Source organism: Mesocricetus auratus, unplaced genomic scaffold (genome assembly GCF_017639785.1).
Source record: "Mesocricetus auratus isolate SY011 unplaced genomic scaffold, BCM_Maur_2.0 Super-Scaffold_100003, whole genome shotgun sequence".
Lineage (NCBI taxonomy): Eukaryota > Metazoa > Chordata > Mammalia > Rodentia > Cricetidae > Mesocricetus > Mesocricetus auratus.
In genome coordinates, this window is record NW_024429188.1 from 46,813,160 (window position 1) to 46,838,219 (window position 25,060).

The 25,060-nt window shown below is 38.3% G+C and overlaps 1 protein-coding gene and 1 pseudogene across 5 annotated transcripts in view; one reads left to right on the forward strand and one right to left on the reverse strand.

Moving 5' to 3' along the window:
• The window catches only part of Eda (ectodysplasin A), a 403,326-nt gene that overhangs the window by 299,964 nt on the left and 78,302 nt on the right, over positions 1-25,060 (forward strand). For all 5 annotated transcript variants that reach the window (XM_005081158.4, XM_005081159.4, XM_005081161.4 and 2 more), the window contains exon 2: positions 16,467-16,572. In XM_005081158.4, the coding sequence (XP_005081215.1) occupies positions 16,467-16,572 (106 nt within the window). The remainder of the gene's footprint in view (positions 1-16,466; positions 16,573-25,060) is intronic.
• On the reverse strand, positions 13,260-13,936 carry LOC101840203 (annotated as a pseudogene).

The window sequence follows — 25,060 nt, forward strand, 5'->3', positions numbered from 1 at the left end:
AGAAGCTGGCACAGTGCACTGCACTCTGTTGTACAATCAGCACATGCTCTGCCTTTCTTATTTTTCCATTTTTCTATTTAAATTAGACACAAGCTTGTTATACATGTTAATCCCAGTTCCCTCTCTCTCCACTCCTTCCCTGCCCCCCACCGACCCCCTATCCCATCCCCTTCCTGCTCCCCAGGGAGGGTGAGGCCTTCCATGGGAGATCTTCAAAGTCTGTCATATCATTTGGAGCAGGGTGTCTAGGTTGAGAAAATATCCCTCTATGTGGAGTGAACTCCCAAAATCCATTCGTGTACTAGGAATAAATACTTATATACTACCAGAGGTCCCACAGATTGCCCAGGGCTCCTAACTGACACCCACATTCAGGGGGTCTGGAAAAGTCTTATGCTGGTTTCCCAGCTATCAGTCTGGGGTTCATGAGCTCCCCCTTGCTCAGGTCAGCTGTTTCTGTGAATTTCTCCAGCCTGGTCTTGACCCCTTTGCTCATCACTCCTCCCTCTCTACAACTGGATTCCAGAGTTCAACTCAGTGATTATCTGTGTGTGTCTGCTTCTGCTTCCACAAGCTACTGGATGAAGGCTCTAGGATGGCATATAAGGTAGTCATCAATCTCATTATCGGAGAAGGGCATTTAAGGTAGCCTCTCGACTATTGCTTAGATTATTAGTTGAGGTCAACCTTGTAAATCTCTGGACATTTCTCTAGTGTCAGATTTCAATTTAAAACCTATAATGGCTCCCACTATTAGGGTGTCTCTTTTCTTGCTCTCCTCTAGTCTTCCCCTGACTCGATCTTCCTGCTCTCCTGACCTCCTCTCCCCCTCCTCTTCTCCCCTTCTCTTTCTTCTAACTCCCTCTTCATTCCCCCGCCATACTCCCAATTAGCTCAGGAGATATTCTCCTTTCTCCTTCTCCAGGGATCATGTATAACTGTCTCTCAAGGGGTCTCCTTATTTCCTAGCTTCTCTGGCAGTGTAGAGTGTAGATTGGTAATCCTTTGCCCTATGTCTAAAATCCATATATGAGTGAGCAAATACCATTTTTGTCTTTTTGTGACTGGGTTACCTAGCCTGTGAATTTCAAGATTCCATTTTTTCCACTGAATAGTACTCCATTGTGTAAATGTACCACATTTTCTCCATCCATTCTTCAGTTGAGTGGCATCTAGTTTGCTTCCAGGTTCTGGCTATTACAAATAATACTGCTATGAACATGGTTGAACAGATGACCTTGTTGTATGAATGTGCATCTTTTTGGGTATATGCCTAAGAGTGGAATTGCTGGATCTTCTGGTAGACTGATTCCCATTTTCCTGAGGAAACTCCATACTGATTTTCAAAGTAGCTGCACGAGTTGGCACTCCCACCAGCAGTGAAGAAGTGTTCCCCTTTCTCCACATCCTCTCCAGCATAAATTGTCATTGGTGTTTTTTATTTTAGCCATTCTAACAGGAGTAAGATGCTATCTCAGGATTGTTTTGATTTGCATTTCCCTAATGGCTAAGGATGTTGAACACTTTCTTATGTGTCCTTTGCCATTTTAGATTCTGCTATTGAGAATGCTCTATTTAGATCTTTACCTCACTTTTTAATTGGATTATTTGGGTGTTTTGGTGACTAGCTTCTTGAGTTCTTTGTACATTTTAGAAATCAGCCCTCTGTCAGATAGGGGGGGTTGGTGAATATCTTTTCCCATTCTGTGAGCTGCCATTTTGTTTTGTTGACTGTGTCCTTTACTTTACAAAAGCTTCTCAATTTCAGGAGTTCCCATTTATTAATTAACAATCTCAGTGTCTATGCTACTTGTGTTATGTTCAGGAAGCAGTCTCCTGTACAAATTTATTTGAGAGTACCACCTACCTTCTCTTCTAAGAGGTTCAGTGTGGCTGGATTTATGTTGAGGTCTTTGATCCATTTAGACTTAAGTTTTGTGCATGGCGATAGACATGGATATATCTGTACTATTCTACATCCCAGCATCCAGTTACTCCAGCACCATTTGTTGAAGATGCTTTCTTTTTTCCATCGTGTAATTTTAGCTTCTTTGTTCCTGTTGTCACTGATCTCTCTAAGACCTTTATCATGAAGGGGTGTTGGATTTTGTCAAAGGCTTTTTCAGCATCTAGTGAGATGATCATGTGATTTTTGTTTCTTAGTTTGTATATATGGTGGAATATGTTGATGATTTTCATATGTTGAACCATCCCTGCATCCCTGGAATGAAGTCTACTTGGTCATGGTGGATGATTTTTCTGATGTGTTCTTGGATTTGATGTACTAGTATTTTAGTGAGTATTTTTGCATCAATGTTCATGAGGGATATTGGTCTGAAGTTCTTTTTCTTAGTTGTGTCTTTGTGTGGCTTGGGTATCAAGGTTATTAAGCCTTTTTAAATGAGTTTGGCATTGACCCTTCTGCATCCATTGCGTGGAGTACTTGGAGGAAAATTGGTATTAGCTGTTCTTTGAATTTCTGGTAGAATTCTGTACTGAGGCCATCTGGCCCTGGGATTTTTTTTTGGATGGGAGCCTTTTGATGACTGCTTCTATTTCATTAGGGGTTATAGGTCTATTTAAATTGCTTATCTGTTCTTGATTTAATTTTGGTAAGTGATATCTATCCAGAAAATTGTCCATTTCCTTTAGATTTTTGAATTTTGAGGAGTACAGGTTTTCAAAGTATGACCTGATGATTCTCTGGATTTCCTCAATGTCTTTGCTATGTCCCCCCTTTTCATTTCTGGTTTTGTTAATTTGCATGTTCACACTCTGCCATTTGGTAAGTTTGGATAAAGGTTAGTCTATCTTGTTGATTTTCTTGAAGAATCAACTCTTTGTTACATGTATTTCTTTTATTGTTTTTGTAGTTTCTACTTTATTGATTTCAGCCCTCAGTTTGATTATTTCCAGGGTGAGTTTGCTTCTTTTTGTTCTAGAGCTTTCAGCTATTCTGTTAATTCTCTAGTGTGACTAGTCTCCTGTTTCTTCATGTGGGCACTTAGTGCTATGAACTTTCCTCTTAGCACTGCTTTCAAAATGTCCCATAAGTTTGCATATGTTGTGTCTTCATTCTCATTGAATTCTAGAAAGTCTTCATTATCTTTTTTTAATATTTCTTCTTTGACCCAGGAATGGTGCAATTGCACATTATTCAATTTCTATGAGTTTGTAGCTTTTCTGCAATTGAGGTTGTTGTTGAATTCTAACTTTAAAGCTTGGTGGTCTGATAAGATATACGGAGTTATTCCAATTTTCTTGTACCTGTTGATGTTTCCTATGTTGCCAAGTATGTGGTGGACTTTTGAGAAGGTTCCATATGGCACTGAGAAGAAGGTATATTCTTTTGTGTTTTGATGGAATGTTCTATAGATGTCTGTTAAACCCAATTGGGTCATAACTTTTATTAGTTCCTTTGTTTCTTTGTTAAATTTCTGTCTGGTGATCCTGTCTAGTGGTGAGAGTGGGGTGTTGAAGTCTCCCACTCTAAGTGTGTGAGGTTTTATGTGTGATTTGAATTTTAGTAATGTTTCTTTTACGAACGTGGATGCCTTTGTATTTCGGGCATAGATGTTCAGGCTTGAGACATCATCTTGGTTGATTTCTCCTATGATGAGTATGAAATGACCTCCTTCATCTCCTTTGATTGATTTTATTTTAAAGTCTATTTTATTAGATATTAGGATTGCTACCCCCGCTTGTTTCTTGTGTTCATTTGATTGGAAAATCTTTTCCTAACCCTTAACTCTGAGATAACATCTGTCTTTGAGGCTGAGGTGTTTTTCTTGTATGCAGCAGAAGGATGGATTATGTATTCAAATCCATTCTGTTAGCCTGTGTCTTTTTATGGACAAGTTAAGATCATTAATATTGAGGGATATTAATGACTACTGATTGTTCATTCTTTTTTATTTTGTTTTTTTTTTTTTTTGGTTTGGTGGTGGTGGTGGAATTGTGTGTGGATTTCCACCCCTTTTTTTCTTTTGGCTGTTGGTAAAGTGGATTATCTATTACCTGTGTTTTTCTGGTTGTAATTAACTTCCCTGGATTGGAGTTTTCCTTCCAGAACTTTCTGTATGGCTGGATTAATGAATATGTATTGTTTAAATCTGGTTTTGTCATGTAATATCTTGTTTTCTCCATCTACAGTGATTGAAAGCTTTGCTGGTTATATAGTCTGGCCTGGCATCTGTGGCCTCTTATTGTTGGTAGAATATCTATCCACTACCTTCCGGCATTCAGAGTTTCCATGGAGAAGTCAGATGTAATTCTGATAGGTTGCCTTTGTATGTTACTTGACCTTTTTTCCTTTGCTGCTCTTAATATGCTTTCTTTATTCTATATGTTTGGGGTTTTGATTATTATGTGGCGAGAGGACTTTTTTGTGGTCCACTCTATTTGGTGTTCTGTAAGCTTCTTGTACTTTCATTGGCATGACTTTCTCTAGGTTGGGAAAGTTTTCTTCTATGATTTTGTTGAATACGTTTTCTGACCCTTTGAGGTAGGTTTCTTCACCTTTTTCTATACCTATTATTGTTAGGTGTGGTCTTTTCACAGTGTCCCATATTTACTGGATATTTTGTGTTAGGGATTTGTTGAACTTAAGATTTTCTTTAGTCGATGAATATATTTTTCTTAGTGTATCTTCAACGTCTGAGATTCTGCCTTCCATCTCTTGTATTCTGTTGGTTATACTTGCATCTGTAGTACCTGACCGTTTACCCAGCTTTTGTAATTCCAGCATTGCCTCAGACTGAGGTTTTTATTGTCTCTATTTCAGCCTTCAAACCTTGCATTGCTTGAATTGTTTCTTGCAACTTTTGCTTTGCCTTTTCCTCCACTTCTTGAATTTTTGGTTTGTTTTTTCTTCCATTTCTTTAAGGGATTTTTCTCATATCCTCTTTGATGGCCTCTATCATTTTCATGAAGTTGTTCTTAGGGTCTTTCTCATCTGCTTCATCTGCATTGAGCTGTTCAGGTCTTCCTGGAGTAGTGTCTCTAGACTCTGGCAGTGTCATATTGGTTTTTCTGTTGCTGAGTGTATTTTTATATTGTCTCCTTCCCATCCCTTCTTCCAGTGGGTGCAGAAGGAGTGTCTTCCTCTTCTGGTGGGTACGGGCAAAAGGTTCCCTTCCGGTGGGTGCAAGTATGTCCAATACTCTGGTGGCTCTCTTCTTCCAGTGGATGGAGATGATCCTAGTACTGGGGCCTTGGCAGTCTCAGGGTGGGCTGGATCCCATTGGGATAGGATCTGCAGTGTGCAGTTCGCAGACCTCCACTAGCTCCCAGCAGGGCACTGGAAGGCAGGCCTGAAACAGGCCCAAGCTTACCTAGTCCTGTAAGTGGAGAAAGAGACTAGGAAGCTAGTAGTCTCTGGGCAGGCTGGACTCGGTCACAATGGGATCTGCAGCGAGCAGTCCTCAAGCCTTTTGTTGGTCTGTGCAGGGCACTGGAAGGAGGGCAAGAAACAGGCCCAGGCTTACCTAGCCCCGCGGGCAGAGAAAGGAAGTAGGATGGTGGCAATCTCTAGGTGGACTGGACCCAAACAGGATAGAATCTGCAGTGTGCAGTCTCCAGACCTCAAGTGGTTCCGTGCAGGGCACCAGAAGGCGGGAGCTCTGCCTTTCTTATTACCACTAAGTTAGAAACTTTTCTGTCTCCTTTCATGAAGTGCCATCATTGTACTGTGCTACTTGCATTTTGTCTATGTATGTTTTAAATAATATCTATTCAGTACCTTCCATGTGCTAAGTACTCAATGTTTATTCAAAAGACTCAGCTTGACCCTCTCCAAACTTAGTGCTTATAATCACAGAATGTTAAGGCCTCTTAATAAGAGTAAAAGAGTATTCACTGATACCTTTTGATTCATTTTGTATCTATAATGTGTTTACCAAGCTTATTGGACAATACTTCTTCACTAATTACTCCTATCTTGCTATGGTGGAAGCACTTGAAAATTTTATTAAGTATTTAGGATATAGCTCAGTAGTAGAATGCTTGCCTAGCATGTAAAAAACCCTGTTCAATCCCTAGCACTGTAGGAAGAAAAGACTGACATTTCAGAGCATAAGTTATTTTGCTTTTAATGATTTATTTTGTTTGCATGCCCTGTGGAGTCTTGAAGAGGACAATGGATCCCCTTGAAAGTAGAGTTATGGGCAGTTGTGAGCTCTTGAAATTGGTGCTGGTAACCAAACTCACTCCCTTGTAAGAACAGCAAGTGCTCTTATCCACTGAGTCTTTTCTTCAGGCCATCAGAGTATAACTCACTTTAATGTTTCAGAAAATCCAAGCTGATTATCGATATATGATAGTGATGATGATATATTTGCTGCAATAAGAAAAATAGATTAGATAAATTAACTCCAGAATATTGAAAGAGAAAATTTTTCAAGTAAATGATGTGCTAATTCTAGAAAGCCTGGAATGTATATGTCTTTTGTTTCAAGAAATTCAGTATTGGCTTTTTATAACCTTATTAAGATTGGCAGAAGAAAAGGTGTGAAACGCTAGTTGTTCGGGAACTCTGGCTTACTAAGGAAAAGAAATAGAGCATAGCTTTTCAGTCTAGGTGATAAACTACTTATAGAATGAGCAATATTGAAGTTTCTTGAAGTGTAATTCAAGGATTATGTGTGTCAAAATTCCCTAACGATCAAATTCAGGTCAGATTCTAGGGTTTCACCTCAGGTCTATTCAATCTAAATTTGGGGGGATGGAGGCACTTTTATATTCATATGATGTGATTCTGATGTATGTCAAGGTCTAAAAAAAACTGACTTACCGGGTCTCTCAGTTTTAGGATCCCATCTATTTGATTCCTATTGATCATATAGGAAGTAACCTGTCCCTTCATTGCTGGGCTCCAAAACAGGCCCAATTAGGATGAAACCACACTGTGGCTTCAAGAAATGAGTTGTACTTCAAGTTGAACGTGGACTCCCTAAAATTCGGGTATTGTTAATAAGATGGCATCATCATTGGGGGGTTCTAAGATTAAATTAGGCCATGGGAGTTCTTTCCCCATGAATGGGATTAAGACCCTATAAAAGAACCGTCATGAAACAGCCTGTTTTCCTTCCCTTTCTACATTCCACCACACAGCATTCCTTCTTTCTGGGAGATGTATTGAAAAGGCACCATCTTGGAAATACGGTGAAGCCCTCACCAGACATCTGAGACGTAATTTTGTCTGTTTAGCTTCCAGACGATGAGAAAAATGAAGTTCTGTGCTTCATAAATTACTCAGGTTCAAGTGTTTCGTTATAGCAGCATGAATAGACTAAGATACTTCAAATGTTCTCTTAACATAAATACATTTATTAGGGGCCTACTGTGTGCTAGCACCAGGACTAGGCACTAATTATACAAAAATTAATGAGATGGGCTCCTTCCTTCAAAAGACTTGTGAGTCATTTCCTGTGAATCATCTAGTACAATCCAATATGTTAGTGATAAAATAGAAAATGAATTAAATTAAATTCATTCTATGCTGTGTGAAAATTATCCAATAAATTTGTGGGGTTTGATATTAGAAAAAAATGTTTGTAGTAGTAATATCTGGAGAGTCACTAACAATAATGTATGTATCCCTTGTGTCTCACTGTTAACAAATTGTTTCTAGCTGCAATCCCTGTAATCTGCAGGTGCTGTTTACCATGTAATTTTGCCATAAGAAACAAGAATGTAATCACATAATAAAGTGTAAAGAATTAGATTTTCTACCCCTTGAGCAAAATGCCTGACTGTAGCCAACATTCCTGTTGCTTTCTCCTTTTGCAATGGGAAAGCAATATTCTGAAAGAGAAGGCTATTTTGTTCATATTCTACAGCATGCCTCTGGAGGCCATGCTAATGAATGCAAAGCTAAAGCTAGAATTCAAACTTCTTGTATGAGAAGCTACTGATTTTTTTGTCTTTACCATTATGCTATGTAGATTATAATTTTCCCTCCTGCCTCTAATTGAGACTCAAATAGGGCACTGTGAATAGGGAATCCATTTGATTAAAAAAGTGTTTTGTGTTGTTTTTTCTAGTGTCTGAGGAAATATAACCTATTCAAAGAATTTTCATAGTCAAGGGGTCCCTTTCTAATGAACACTTGACTTATGAATATCCTTGAGGAACTTTGAAATGTTCCTGTACCCGTGGAAGCTGGAATTGTTTCTGTTGTCTGCATAAGTTTGTTTCTCCCCCAGTGCTCCTGTTCTGGAAGCTTGGATTTTTGTAAGCTGTCACCAGACACTTTGGAACAGTTAACATGTGAACATCTTCTATTTCTACCACCACAAGTTTCTAAGAACATACAAAATTCCATACCAGACCTCATACAGTTGTGCTGAGGAATAGCATCATATTGTGATAACCTACCCTTCTAGAATTTGGGTATAGACAGACTCAAATTACAGTCACAATTCAAGCAGTAAACAAATAGTCTCTAATCCAGTCAATGTGCATCTTACTGAAAGCACCATTCAAAAATACATTAGCTGCCTGTTTATTATTTTTACATGAGCCTAATTGGTGTTTTAATTAGATGTCAAGCCTGTAGCAGCAAATTTGAAGGATCTAAAGAATATGTCGTAGGTGGGTGATTTGAATTCTGGTAGTTGACAACAAGGTGACAGAAAAGAAATTTCAGAACTCGAAAGACAGCTACAATGAAACACTGTTTTATATCTACCAGAATGGAAAAAATTAAAATTCCTGACTTTACCAAATATTGGTGAAAATAGAGAATACTGGGATTCATATACTGCCAGCCCTCCAGTAAGCAGTTTGACACATCATATAACCCTTAGGTTCTTTTCAAAAGAAATGAAGGCATATCCACAGAAACTTATACATAAATGTTCACATCAGCTTTATTTGTCATAAGCAGAACTGGAAATACCCCAGATGTATGTCAATAGGGGGATGTACTTAGGAACCAGTGATAACCCCTATGCTGAACTCAGGGAACATCTTAGAAAGAGGGTGTAATGTGTATTCTCCCCACCAGCCTGGTCCCAGAGCTGCATCAGTTCCAAATGAACATGCAGAATGCTATATCAATTATAAAGCTGTTGGCCATTTGCTTTGGTTTCTTAATGGCTAGATCTGACTTAATTATTAACCCATAGTTACTAATATATATTTTTATAAGGACTTGTCTTTTGGAGGACACCATTCTGATGCACCTTCTCCTTCCAGGATCACATGGTGACTCCCCATTCTTGACTATATTTCCTAGAACCCTCCTCGACTCCTAGTCCCACATATCTTGCTTCCCTATTGGCCAACAGTGCTTTATTTATCAACCAATAAGGCAAAATATACACAGAATGACTTTCCCTATCAAGAGGGGGGTGAAAGTAAAAGCCAGAATGCTGAGAAACACTGTTTTCTGTACAGGACATGGATATAACACTCACACTCATAGTGTCTGCAGTTACCTACATAGGACCTGTACAATACTGGTCCCATTAACATTCCAGTATAGATGAGGGAGGGGCACATGATGCCCTTATGAGCTATTGGTAGTTAATGGAGGAGCCATTTTCTTCAGGGGTTTAGCCACTGGTAAGAAACCCAGGCTTCATTAGTACATGCTTGTACATGCAAGCAACCCAAGAAAACTCAAAAGAGTTAGGAAAAGAAATGTTTTAAAAAGAAAGACATGACACTGGTAAGAAGGTCATCCTGGAGCCTTCATCCATTGACTGAGGGAAGCAGAGGCAAACACCCACAGTTAAACACTGAACTGAACCCAAGGAACCCAGCGACAGAGAGAGAGGAGTGATGAGCAAATTGGCAAAGAATGGGCTGGCAAAACCAGCAGAGACAGCTGATCTGAACAGGGGAGAGCTCTTGGACCCCAGACCGACAGCTGGGAGGCCAGCATGGGACTGATCCAGAACCCCTGAGTGTGAGAGTCAGTGAGGAGGCCTGGACAACCTATGGGGCCCTGGACAGTGGATCAGTGTTTATCCCTTGAATACTAACAGACATCGTGTGTCCATAACACAAAGAGGGATGCTCTCTCAGCCTGGACTTTTAGGGGAGTGCCTGGACCCTGCCCTGAGTGAAATGACAGACTTTAGGTATCCCCTATGTGGAAGGAATTGGCAATAGGGTGGGAGGATGGGGGGATGGAGGGAGGTGCAGGAGGAGGGGAGGGAGAGGGAACTGGGATTGACATGTAAAGCAAGCTATTTAAAATTACAATAAAAAACTTCTAAAACAAACAAACATAAAAGGAAAAAAGAAGGCATGCTAAGAAGAGTTTCAGTGGGAATGGGAAGAAGATAGAAGAAGGGGATGGGGTAAATATAATGAAAATGTAGTTGATCCATGTATAATGTCATCAAAGATAAAACTTTAAAACAGAAATTTTAAGGAACAGAGTCTTCCAATAAAATATATTAAGGAATTCATGCTGAATCAACAGCAGGGGGTCATATTCATAATTATTCAAAGGTAATGGAATGCTTATATATATAGCAACAGGAAATTAATGTCATAGGCCTATTGAATGAAAAGTTATATAGCCTAGGATGGGAAAAACCAAACTGATGATACAAATCAGAACTGCACTATGAGAATGAATGGAAGGGATGTAAGGGAAACTTGTCTATTCATGGAAATTTTCTATATCTTGAACTGGGTAGAAGTTGTACAAATGTACAAAAATGTGTACAGATATCAAATCTCTTGATTTAAAATAGCATTTTTATAGGTAAAAATATATTTCCAATTTCCACAAGGCAAAAAATATCAGGAATGAAAAAATCCTTCACATGACCCCCTGCTGTTGATTCAACATAAATTCCTTAACATGATCTAATTCCATAATACTTAATACCCCTTGTTTGTTTCTCATCATTCCTTTCCACCTCCTATCACTTATTCTAAGTTACTTGTAGTTTTGTTTGTTTGTTTGGTTGGTTGGTTGGTTGGTTGGTTGGTTTTTCGAGACAGGGTTTCTCTGTATTGTTTTGGAGGCTGTCGGTCCAGTGCGCCCTCGAACTCACAGAGATCCACCTGCCTCTGCCTCCCGAGTGCTGGGATTAAAGGCGTGCGCCACTACCACCCAGCATTACTTGTAGTTTTTAAAATGGTATTCTCCTTTTCCTCTGAGACTTTAAACACAATACTCATTTCATTTGGAATTCCTTTTCCATTTTTCATTTATCACTAAATCCTTGACATCATTCAGGAGTTATAATGCTAACATCTTCTCTAAGAAGCCTCATTTATTAGAAATCTATATTAGGTGCTTCCTCTTTGCCCCCAGAAGATCTTAAGCTCATTTTTAACAAAGCATGTATTCATCTATAATGTAATTATAATAACAAACCCCCCTCAGGATTGTAGTAGACTGGGGTCATTTGGTATACAAGCAAATAGGCCTCCATTTATTCTGTAAGCCTTGAAGTAAAAAGTAAAACTAAATTCTATCCATAATAGCCCAAGTTCTAAAAAAAAAACTTGTTCTATCCCAAGATTACTGGCACTCTTTCTGGTTTGGTGGTTTGGTTTGAGTGTTTTGTTTGTTTGTTTGTTTCTTTGTTTTCTAGACCAAGTTTTATTAAGTAGCATAGTCTAACTTTGAGTTTATATCATCTGCCTCAGCCTCCAAAGTGCTGGGATTACAAATACTGACCATCACACCAAGCATGATTGACATTTTATTTTAAATGCCAGCTTGATTTCATATTATTAATGCTGAATTAGCTTATTTATATGGTGGTTTAAGTGACATTTCTGTGAGCCTAACTAGATTTATTTTGATTCTACAGGAAACTACATTTTATGTCCCAATCATGTGACTCCAAAATACTAATCAATTGAACCATGTGAAATTGCTGATGTTTCAACCCTTTCTCTCCCCTCTCCCCCCTCTGTGTGTGTGTGTGTGTGTGTGTGTGTGTGTGTCTATATGTGTTTTTATGGGTGCATGTGTGCATGTGGAAGCTCCCCAGTACTGGGATCACAAGTGTGTATCACCACACTTGGCTATTTTATGTGAGATCTAGGAATTGAATTTAGGTCCTCATGTTTTCATGACAAACACTTAGCCAACTAAGCCATTTCCCAAGTCCCAACTTTTTGCATAAAAATACATGTGTGTGTACACATGTGTTTTCTCTTTGAATTTCTTGCATGTGTACAATGCACTGTAATCATATTTGCTTTCCTTTTATCCTCTCTTAAACCCACTCCTGATGACCCCATTCTTCCTCCAAACTAGTCCCCCTCCTACGTTCATGTCTATTATATGATACACTGAGGGGTTTTTTTTTAATCTTGAGAGAACAATTTGTTATAATGAACCGGAAACACACTGAAACTGAACAGCTGACAAAATATGGTTGAACTTAAACCTTCAAGAGGGTCAAATAAAGCCAGTTATGTGGATCAGACCAAGATTGGTTTAAACAAACATAGGTAACTGCATTTCAGCATGAGCAGCACACGAACCTTCCCAGTGGCGAGTTTGTAAACAGTCTCCCACCTTTGTTTCTTCTGACACATGTGCCACACCAAATGACTTCTTCTATACCGGATGTGTGCAAGCCTCTTGGACATGACACAAAGCCAATAGAAAAGTTTTTTAAAAATCTTACTTTATGGTGGGTGTTGTACATATCTAACTCAGCATGTCAGCTACCATTTATGTAATATCTACATAGGCAGCACCAACTTTGACCAAATCAAAGTTGCTACCATATATAAGCCATTCCTGGTCCAGTACCAATACCAGCATTTCCAATTTACTACCTTCACCATCAACAGAGCAGACACACCTATAGTTTTAGTTATTTACAGGAAGTCTTTAAAGAAAATGTAGAACTCTATCCCAGTGACCACATGCTATTGACAACACGGGCTCCTTCTGAGAACCTTTTTTGGGGATCATAAAAATGAATAGAGGAAATATTAAAATGTCAGAGTATATGACAGGTGAGACAGGCTGAAAAAATGTTTGCTCACAAGTCCAATGCACTCCTGTTCAAACAGAAGTCTGGGTGACTGGATAAACAACAAAACAAATTCAACCAAATCAAAGGAAAATAGGGTTTCATATAACACAGTATCAAAAAGTAGAGGGAACAGACTAAATGTGCCAACTGGTGACATGTAAGTCCACAACCTATTGAGATAGGTCCTTCCAGCATCAATAAGGTTTCTTCTCATATTTTCTCAAGGTTATTTTTTCTTTTTATAGATGTGGTGACTTTAACAAGATTCTAACAGGCAGGCAGGCGTCTTCAATCATTGGTTTCAGGATCTATCTGTGTCATGAAGGCATCCAACTCAATATCCAATTGTTCTTTACTTTTCAACATGTATGCATCCAGTTGGTTGTCCATCTGCTCCTTGGTCAATACAAGGCGAGGGAGAGCACCTCTCCCTTGACCACGACCTCAGCCTCTGCCTCCAAAACCCCCTCTTCCCCGACCTATCATACTCTGACCTCGGAGCGACATCCTGCCCCAAGCAGGATCCTGGTGGCATGTCCCCCACATTGTCCTCCTCGGGGCAAGACTCTTTGGTTATGGGTAGGCCTCTTCCTCCAGTCGCTCCCATGGCCAGGGTACCTATGGGTCGGCCTAAACATGCCTGGATGTTACTCTTACCCAAGCGCTGCTTTAAGCTCTTAGGTACATGGCACCACTACAGCTTAGACATATCCTTCCGCAACCACTGTCTGGACTTGCATATAAAGTCTGCTTAAGTTTTAATGCTGCCTGGACAGAGGGTCTATTCTCCATCTGCAGGGCCAGTCTTCTGTTTCTGGCACTGGCTAGCTGCTGCTGCTGCTACTACATCGAAGCCTTAATATTCACTGGCATCGGCTGTTTGTTCTTCAGCTTATTAGTAAAGCACTCAGAGACATCTTGGTGGTGCTTTTTAGCACAACTTTCGGCGCTGCCTGTGCAGCCATCTTAAAATCTCGAAAATTGAAGGAGACAGACTCCAGAGCTCCTCCCGGAGCTGAACCTCCACTACGGCTGCGGCAGGCAGGCCAGGGACTGGCCGAACCTGAGCTGACAGGGGACCCCTTGCGTTAACTTGCTGGGCCATTGGGTTACATGCTTAAATGGTATGATGCGAAGCTCACTCGTGGGTTGGGTATCTAGCAGGTCGATCCTCCTGCTCGCTCATCAGGCCTGCCCTTTCCTGTCTTTTCGTCTGTGCCACCACAGCACGTGCAGCCAACTCCTGTTTCGTGTCCAAAAAAAAAAAAAGATACACTGAGTTTAATTGGAGTTGATTTAGTGGACCATGGCAACTTAACAGTGGCTACACTACTGAAGAAAAAGACTCTCCCTCTCCCAACAGCCATTACTTCCTCAGCAGGGGGTTGAACCTTCATAAACCCCTCCCCCATACATAATGAAATATTGAAGGACCCAATCTTGTGTAAATTATCACAGCAATATGTTCTTACATACAATGGCCATGTCATATACAGAAGACGGTACTTCACAACACTCTTCCCCATCTTCTAGCTCTTACACTCATTCTTACCCCTCTTCCAAGATGTTGCCTGGGCCTTGGAAGGAGTGATATAGTCTCATTTAGCAGTATGCACTAATTGTCGCTTTTTTCTGCACTTTAACCAGTTATGAGTCTCTGCACTAACTGCTGCCTACTGAAACAAAACTTCTCTGAAGACTGAGAGCACTCGTCTATAGATATAAAAAATAGCTAGTTAGAAGGCAATTTGACTGCATATTCATTTAGCAAAACATCAAAATACTGAGCTCCCCCTTAGGGCCTGTGACTTCCCCAACCATGGTTTTTGACTAGGTTTCCACTACTAGGCATGTATTTCTTCCTGTGGGGTCAGCCTCAAATCCAATCAAAAAGCAATTGGTTGCCCTCAACTATTACACCAGTGGGTGCATCTTATCTGAATGATCAGTTTTGCTGCATGCAGGGTCCACAGCTGGCAAAGACCATTGATGTTGTCTTTTCTCCCTAAACAGCTTGCATAGCACTTTCCAGTACTATGAATGCTAGCCATCCGGGCGGATGCTTCTAACTCATTTCCAGCTTGATTTCTCTGTGTTATCTAAATTAAATGTGTACTGTGTTCAGTGATAGGATCTTAACCATCTATTTCTGATAGGTAACCTAAGAGCAATGGCAATAGCCTGTATTGTTTTAGGAGAGTCTGGGGCACTCTTAAAAAATGGCCATATCAAGTGAATCAACCTAAATATTTTTTAATGTGCTGTGATTAATAATCTAAAGATTAGATATATTCATATTTTTTGATATTTAATCAATGACTATATCATTCTAGACAGATGTGCCTTAAGGCTACTGGATATAATTGTTTAATATAAACAATAAATCATAGGTATTTGAAGAAATTTTGTATAGACTGTTAGGTCTTTCTTGGGTCCAGCACATTTTAACTGATAAATGCACCAGACATGAAGACTCTTGGATTACTATTTTTTCCAGCAGACAATAGAGTGAAAATGTATACATTTTAAGTTTCAAATAATTAAAGTTTTTAAAATAGCAATACCTTACGTTTATTGTTATGAGTAAAGTGATATTATCATCTAAGGTTACACAGCCAGCAAAGTATAGAGTTGGTCTTAGAATCACTCGAGTCTAAAACTCTGTCCAATATTTACCTTATGCACTTCTTTTTACTTCAAGTATACACTTAAGTTATTATTATCATTAGTGAAACCAGACCCATACACATACAAAACATATTATGTCACTGTAAGTGGTGATTATTGGACATCAGAGGACCAAATATTAGATTGAGTACCTTTTAATACAAGGCTTATTTTTCAGATACATAATTATATAAAAACTTAGTAATAGAGTGATAACACATTTAGGTTTTCCTTAAAAAGTAACAAACAGAATAAGAAAAATAATCAACTGTTCTATTTCACTGACATGCTCTGATTGAGTTTGGGAAAGGCAGAGAATTAGTGTTTACTTTATCATGACTTAACTCCCAAAAGAAAGTTGGCACCTCAGGATTGGATGCTCCCCACTCTAGAAACAAATTAAAAGCCAAGCATTAGTATGAAAATGAAAAAAACAGATATATATATATGATAATAAATTCCAAGGGGTAATAGAAAATCCAAGGCTAGTTCTGTATATCCATCAGTAATGCAGGAGGAAAATTAGAAATTTGTGACAAACCCCAGAAGTTTGTGGACAAATGTAACCTAAGGGATTTTTCAGAGCTATTCAGAGCAGAATAGAGAGACTTCAGAGATTAACCAAAATTTCATGCCTACATGTTTAGAATAGTAATGAGTCTATGATTAAAGTCATTGAAAACTAGAAGGAAAGATGGACTCAGACTTTAGATATATTGAATTTAAGGTAAAGATGGACTATCTATTGAAAGCCAGCTGGTTGGTTTCTTATGTTGGATACAGCTAGCTGGCATCAACCTTTGACATATCTACTTGTTAATTTTACAGATGGCCCTCCTGAATTTCTTCTTTCCTGATGAAAAGGCATATTCTGAAGAGGAAAGTAGGCGTGTTCGCCGCAATAAAAGAAGCAAAAGTGGAGAAGGAGCAGATGGTAAGTCTACTCAAGTGATCCTTTATCACTCTGACTTACGAAACGCTAATAGAAATTCTCTTTATAGCTCATGCATTGTCCAAACAGCACTGATTTCTCCAGCCTAACCTGATATTCAGTCCTTTGACATAGAACTAACAATAGAACGGTCCTTCATCCTCTAACTCCAGATACCTTCAGTCCCTTTTCAGTAGGTTTGGAGGCCGTGATAGCATTTATATCCCTCAAGGTCACTCTCCTTAAGGACTTCCTCTCTCCTGAAGACATACCATATCTGACATGTCCACCAAGATAATTTGATTCTATTTTTGGAACTGATAGTGTTTTCCAATCTAGCATTTATATGATATATTATTTACAATGATAATTATAACAATTTTGGTATCTGTTACTATGTCCAAACTAAACCAAAGCATGTAGCATTACTCTGTAAGTTCCTTGAGGACAAGGATCCACTTCCCTTTATATAACTCTAGAATCTAGTCTAATATTTATCTCACTGTTGGTTTTGTAATGTAACTTGATAGTGTTTACTGTCCCTTCAGTTAGGCAGTGATTCCCCCCCCAAAAAAAACCATTGCCATTATTGGTGTAACAGCTTTGAGTTAACTAGTAGTACCATCAGTGGGATGACAAAATGTTGAAGTAGCTCCTGGGTAGAGTCTTTGAATCACTGTATTTCAATGTTATTCTGTCAACTAACAGAACACTGCCCCTTTGGCACAGAGGTTTATAGGAAACATAGCTCTAGGCTGTTGAAAAGCCATCTGGATTCAAAGACAATGTGTCTGGCTACATCTGCTGATGATATGTGTCTGTAGGGGGTTACAAAGCAACATGATTTTATAAAGATGAAAATGAGATTTTTAAGCTGACATTTATCAATGTGAGTAGGGGCCAATGATTGAAGCAGTTGCAGAAAGTGGAAGCAATTGAAGAGATGAGGCTAGTACTGCCTTAGAGTTAAGGATAAAGAGTACCTGGGGATCGTGGAGTTGTCTAAGATATTTACCCTTTCACCTAAGAGGCTATGGAACCGTTTCTTTAGATGTGATGAGTGTTTCAATGAGTTAAAAGGTGACAAGCCAATCCAAATCTCCTTTTTGAAAGCCATTCTTGTTATTCTGCCAAGTGTGTACTGTGTTTATCCAACACATCCTTCAAATATTTACTGAGTAAATACAGTCAATTTATATCACACTAGGATAGAAGCGCTATAAGAATATCTGTGTTTGTTTGTTTAATATTTATATTCTTACTGCCTACAAAAGGACTTGGTACATGATAGACCTCAATGAATATTTCTTGTTCCCCAGAGGACTTTACTTTGATAACAGCGATAAACAAAGCTAAGTTTGTAGTGATAAGTGCTGTGCAGAAAAATACAGCAATGAAACAGGGAGATAGGGTCATGGAGTATATTATACAGTGATCAGAGGCAGTCTCTGTGATAAGGAAGCAGTTGAGAAGAGACCTGAGTGAAATGAAGGTGAGCCAAATAGATTGCTGAGGGGAAAAAAGCAACTGTGGGGGGAAAATCTCTGAAACAGAGAATACATGCTGAGGGCAGACAGTAGAACTCACTTGACAACCTTGTGAGCCAATGTAAAGGTCCTGGTTTCTTATTCTGCATGGAATGGGGACTATTGGATGAGTCTAAATAGAGGAATGCCAGGACTTGACTTACATTTTAACAGAATCCTTTTGACTTCTTTATTGAAAATGATTTAGAAAGAGCAAGAGGAGGGAGGCTCAAAGGGGGCCATTTCCAAGCAAGAGATGATAATGGCTTGGAATAGGGTGGAAGCAGTACAGCTGGTAAGAAGTGGTATGATTCTATAAGGATTGTGAAGGGATGACTGACAGGGTTTTGTGATTTATTAAAGGATATGAAAGACAGAGGAGAGCTGACAATGACCTTGAGAGTTTGGGATATAAAGAACTAAATGACTAATGGGAGAAGGAGGGCATGGGTAGAAGATGGAGAGTATGAGTGATGAATATACTCAAAGAACATACTTAAAGAAATTGTCTTTCTAAAACTAATCACTATGCATACTGAATATATATATTAGTATTTTTAATTAAAAAGGCCAAAACATAAAAGAATTTAGTTAGGCCTGCTAAATTTGAGATACAACCAAACAGATATAGTACAATATCGCCATATCAAGATAATGAGCCAGACCTGTTTTAAACAAACATAGAACTTTCCAGCAAATAAGTACATGTATCAGTAGTTAATTTTAAATCCATAGTTGTTCATTATGTTACAATACAAATTTAGATTATACATTTCAAGTTTCCCTCACAAGTATCAAAGAAAAAGTGATTTGCCTTAAACATTTAAGAAAATGTTTCAGAAAAAAAATCATTTGTCAAATATCAAAAGAAGGAGTAAGGGCGGCAAGATGGCCCCACAGCTAAAGGTGCTCACTGCAATCCTGACAATCTGAGCTCAACCCCTAGGAACACATGGCAGAAGGAAAGAACCCAATCCTGCAAGGTGTTCTCTGACCATCACTTGAATCTTAGCAGGTTCATGGTTTTACACACACACACACACAGAAAGAGAGAGAGAGAGAGAGAGAGAGAGAGAGAGAGAGAGAGAGAGAGAGAGAGAGAGAGAGAGTAAATGTTGGGGCTGGAGAACTGGCTCAGCAGTTAAGAGCATTTGCTGATCCTAAAGATGACCTAGGTGGTTCAGTTTCCACACTGGGCAGCTCACAACCACATGCAACTTCTATTTCAGGTGATCTGACACACTCTTCTGATCTCTGAGAATAATTCCATGCATGCACTGTGCTGCATTACACTCAGGCACACACACATACATAGTAAATGTTAATTTTTTCTTTAAAAAAAGATAGCTATCTCCATGATGTATCAAATATTTCTAACCTACAATTTAAAAATGTTTAGATACATCTGTTTCTAAATTCTGAGTACTCTGTAAGTGAAGGCATTGAGTCATAAATAGTAGTCACAAACACAAGGTTATTTTCTCTCCATTATAAATCTTGTAATGTTACAACAACTCTTAAAATGAATTTATTTTTGTTTTAAATTTGGCAATTGTGTAGATGCTTTTCCTGCATATATGTCTGTCTGTACACCATGTGTGCAGTGCCTATGGAGACCAGAAGTGGTGTGAGGTCACATGAAACTTACAGATGGTTAATAGATGACAAGCAGGTGCTGGGAATTGAACCCCAGTCATCTACATGAGCAGCAAGTGCTAAACTGGCACATTAAATTCATGCCTCTTGAGTTGGCCAGAATCTTTCTGAATAGTTTCTGAGTCCATTTGTGTTAAGTATCTGGTGTTTGGGAGTCATTGTTGTACTATAAGAAAAGCATGCTCATTTCATGCTATTCTCTGAGGCACAATACGTACAGAAATCTGTTCGATATTTTCTGATGAAGCCCATTCTCTGAAGTCATAATTGCTCTAGGTGACTTGCTTACCCATCTCTTGCAGGGAACTACAGGAACTATAGAATGTATTCAGGGGCTGCTGAGGTCTTAAAATCAGATAATGTGTATCAAATATTATCAAGGAGTTTTCATAGTTTCCTATCTTCATAAGTGAAAAAAATACGAATACGTGCAGGATAGTATAATTGAAAAAGACTTGACCAAGTTACAACTTATAGATTCCAATCCTGATGTCCCCACTATATAACTTGCCTATGCTCTTGGAGAAGTCACATACCTCTGAGCTTACATTTTCTTGTCTATAAAATCAGGACAATGAACCTGGCTTAAGGCATTCAGTTACTGTATTGATTCAAAGTATCAATGGTTTATAAACAACCTTGAAAATTACTAAATACTATTAGTATGTTCTCTCAAGCATTATCACTCTAGTAGACAACCATTATAATTCATCAGCGATGCTGCTGTATTTCAGCAGAATACTCTTTCTTTTCATTGGTGTTCTTCAATAGAATAGCCCATAGGAGTCATGGGTAGAAGACTCAAAGCCTCAGGTTCTGACCTACCTCATCACAACAAATGATTACCCACAACTGCACACTTTCCCATGTCACTTTCTCACTCTATCTGGTTGACTATCTTTGTCTATCTATAATGCATAAATATATATATGATACATAGAGACTTAGAAATAGGTAAGTGTGTGTGTGTGTGTGTGTGTGTGTGTGTGTGTGTGTGTGTGTTATGGTTTGTGTCCCCAACCCTCTTGGATAATTTCTTCTTTGATATTTACTTATAGGCTGATCAAAGAAGTTAGCATTCTTTTCTACTATTATAAATGAGTTAAAAGAATAAATAAATTAAAATTGCATAGCTACCATTAAATTGATACAGTGGACATGAAAGGCTATGGCATCAAAGAAACCAGATGTTTTGTATGTGCAAATGTTACCTAGAATTAAAAATTGCCCTTATTTTGGAATTACTATTATATTTATTGCTTTTCAGCGATCCATCACTGGAATACTGTCAAATGAGAGAGACTCAAATCATTGTGATAACTGATGAAGTTTCAGAGGCTTATTCACAAGATGAAATTTAAAATTTTAAATGCTTACTGTGTGTAGACTTGAAGAGGATTGTTGATTTCAGTTGTAGAATCCCCCAAGGTTGCCTGATGTTTGTGACTGCCGACAGCTTAAGGGCCCACAGCAGAACACTCTAGAAAGTGGCTTTATATCAAATAAGACATTAAGCAAGCCAAAATATCTGAGCTTGTTCATCACTAAAATAGCCTTTAAAGCTATATTTTCTTTGGTAGAACTAGCCCCATATTAAATTATCTCAATAGGCCATCACCACTGGCACTTGATTAACAAGCATTTTTTTGAATAACAACTAATTTTTTAGATTATCTAGTAAGGCGTTATTCTAGGCTCTGTTGTTGGCCAAACTCTGATTTTTGTTATATATAGACAAAGTTGATCTGAATATGAGAGGTTAAAGTTTAAGCTGTTTGTCTCAGAAGACAAATATATGTTTGTTTTCTGTTGTTTGCAGTTCCTGAATTTTATGTTGCTACATAAAATCATGTATACACATATGATATGGAAGCACAAATAAATGTCTAGGCGGCAAAAGAGGATAACAGGAGTGTAGACAAGAAAGAGAAAGCAGAGTAGGAGGGCATGGTGGACAGAATATACTCAACATACAGCATATATTTGTACAAAAACCTTAAAAACAAATTCAAATTGTTATAAAAGTTAAAGTTGATTAAAAATATTCATTGGATTGCTTTTTGACAATGTGGATGATTGAACCCAGGGTCTTCCACATGCTAGACAAACAGTACACCACTGAGCCACGGCCATATCCCCTGTTCATGGTGTTTTTATAATTGTAAAAATAGAACACATTTATTGTAAAAAAATTACATGTAACCAAGAGCCAGGCATGATGGTACAGGCCTGTTTTGCCAGCTATTTTGGATGCTATCATTCCAGTCCAGGAGTTTGGAACTAGTTTGAACAACACAGCCAGATCTTGTCTCAGATCAATAAACATTAATTAATTAATGGTTTAAGCCGTACAGAATTAGGTAAAGTAAGCTGAACATGCCATCCCAGCTATTTAAGTGCTAAAGAGGTAATATGTCTACTGTTTGCCTGAAGGACACAACAGGCCCAGATGTTCTGAGTTTCTCTAAAGGTCCATCCAGTATATTTTTTCAGTATAGATGTTTGTTCCTCAGTATTAGGGAGACTTGTGATCTCTAAACCAAGAGACTTGGATTCTAATCACAATGTCATTAATAGTTTACCAATAACTCTTATTTCACTTCTTCCATTTTAGTTTATTTTGATAAGTTAGAACTAGTAGTTCTAAATGAAATTCTAACTGAGATAGATGTCAGAGATTCAAAACCATGTAAGGAGTTTTTTCCAAGTATTTCCAACTCTATAAATTCTAATCATTGTATACCATGCTGAGAAAACTCTAGTGGGGTAGGTTCTGTTACTGATAAAACTTTATCATATTCCTCAAAAAATAGAGATAAGAAAAAGATGCTAAATTACTACAATAGAAAGTATAATCATTTTCTCCCAGTTCTGATAACAGTTTCTAACTATTCCTGATCTCTATAATATTGCAATAATATCTAGACTAGTTTTAACCAATTAGATGGTGTCTGAATGATTAAAGACTCAGTATTTTAATTTGCATGGTGAATGAGCCTTTTCATTAGCATCCATGAAGAGGCTCAGAAAGGGATAAGAACATGCAAATGTCTTTAAGAAGTGAAGGATGAGAATGTTAATCTGTCAGCTAAGTGGTGAAGTGTTTCTGTATAGTTCCTCAAAATATTGTAAACAGATGTAGTAGGCATCTGTTGGCTCACCCTGCATTACTTTAGATTCTACTTCTTAACCTTCTAGGCCTCTGGCCTGAAAAGTTAAGGAATTTCTATGCTACGTTGTTGTTTTAATTCATTTAATGCATGCTTATTATTAAGTACAATGTTTATTGATCATTGCTCTGGATACCAGGGACAAATCCACAGTAGATGATTATAATGTAAAAAGTGGTACAATAAGGTAAGCAGAGTGTTATTAAGCTTCCTGATGCCTGATCTAAACTTAGAGAGTCAAAGGAGATCTAATGAGGGTAACATCTGAGCTACAACCTGAAAAGTGCCAGAGGTAACCAAATAAAAACTTGAGGTAAATTAAAAAAGCTTTGAGTAAGAAGGCAACTTGACTCATTTAAGAAATTGTGGGGGGCTGGAGAGATGGTTCAGAGGTTAAGAGCACTGCTTGCTCTTCCAGAGGTCCTGAGTTCAATTCCCAGCAACCACATGGTGGCTCACAACCATCTGTAATGAGATCTGGTGCCCTCTTCTGGCCTGCAGGCATACATGGAGGCAGGGTGTTGCATTCATAATAAATAAATAAATCTTTTAAAAAAAAAAGAAATTGGGATGATGATTTTGGCCTTTATTATGTTGAGGTATGTTCCCTCCAATTCTACCTTCTCTGGTCATTTTATCATGGAAGCATGTTGAATTTTGTCAAAATTTTTGAGATGATCAAGTAGTTTTTGTCTTTACATCCATTTATATGAGTTACTAATTTATTGACTTATATACTTAACTCCTGAATTGTGGGGATGAAGCCAACTTGGTCATGGTGGATTCACTTTTTAATAAATGCCTATATTCAGCTTGCCGGTATTTTATTGAGAATTTTTACAACTATGTTCGTCAGAGGTATTAGAATGTAGTTTCATTCTTTATCTTTCTCTGGTTTTGATATTGGACAGCCTCTTTGGGAGTTTGTTTCTAAAACCAACCAAATATCTCTGTCTCAGCAGCCCTTGACTTCTGTAGCTCTTCATCTAGGTGTAGAACCACATAAAATTTTCCCTGTTGGCACTGACATGTCTTTATGCTGGTCTTGTTCAAACAACTATATTGCCAAGCATTTATAAGTGCATTTCTCCTGTCATATCCAGGAGACATGATCTACCAACAGGTGCTCTGGGCTTCTGTCTCTTACTTACAATCCTTCCACCAGTCTCTTCCACGTTTTTACCTGATGCTTAGGTTTAAGAGCTGCATTGCCGATGTAACAGTTGAGGTTGGGCACCCCACAGTCATTTATTCTCTGCATTTTAACCAGTTTTTTATCTGTGTAATGTCTCCATCTGTTGAAAAAAGAAACTTTTTTGATGAGAGGTGAAAGCTACACTTACCCATGTTTATAAGGACAGGCATTTAGAAAACAGTAAGAAATTATTTTGGTTTAGGAAACTGGTAGTAGTAAGTTCTGTTGGTTTAGGAAACTGGTAGTAGTAAGTTCTGTGGGTTTATGGTCATTCCAGCCATTAGTAGTTAGCTAACTTTACAGTAGCAGGCATGAATTCCCTCATGTTGAGTAGGCCTTAAGTCCAATTAGACAGCTGTTGATTATCCCTAAAAGTGTCACTATTTCACCATTGTGGATATTTTGTGAGTTCAATAGTAATTGTTGTTCTTAAGCTTTACAAATGGGTGGGATTATTCTTTGCTTTTCTCCATTAACAGCATAGTACCTACTGATACTATGAAAGCCAATTCTCAGGGAAGAGGCTTCCAGGTTCAGCTTGAACACTCCAAGTCCCATGTTCAAAGTTGTGTGTTGCTTTTAGTAATTGGGCCTTACCTTCAAATTATGAGAAATAACCAAGGGCAATGTCAGTAGCCTATTTTGTTTTGAGAACTTTCTTAGACTAGACACATGCACATAAAAGCAAAGTTAAATGCACTCAGTATGTTGTATATAAATGTGTATATATATGTAATGATAATAAAGAAGAGACCATGAATTTGAGGAGGAGGAACTAAAGGGGAGAGGGAAGAGCTGAACTGATGCACATGCAATGCTCATGTATAAAATTTTCAAAAATATTTTAAAAAGGGAATAAGAAGCTTCAGACAGCCTGGACTATGACGACCCAAGCTGCCCCTGGATGTCTGCCCTGTATCTGGGCTGATGGCCATGGCTCGTGT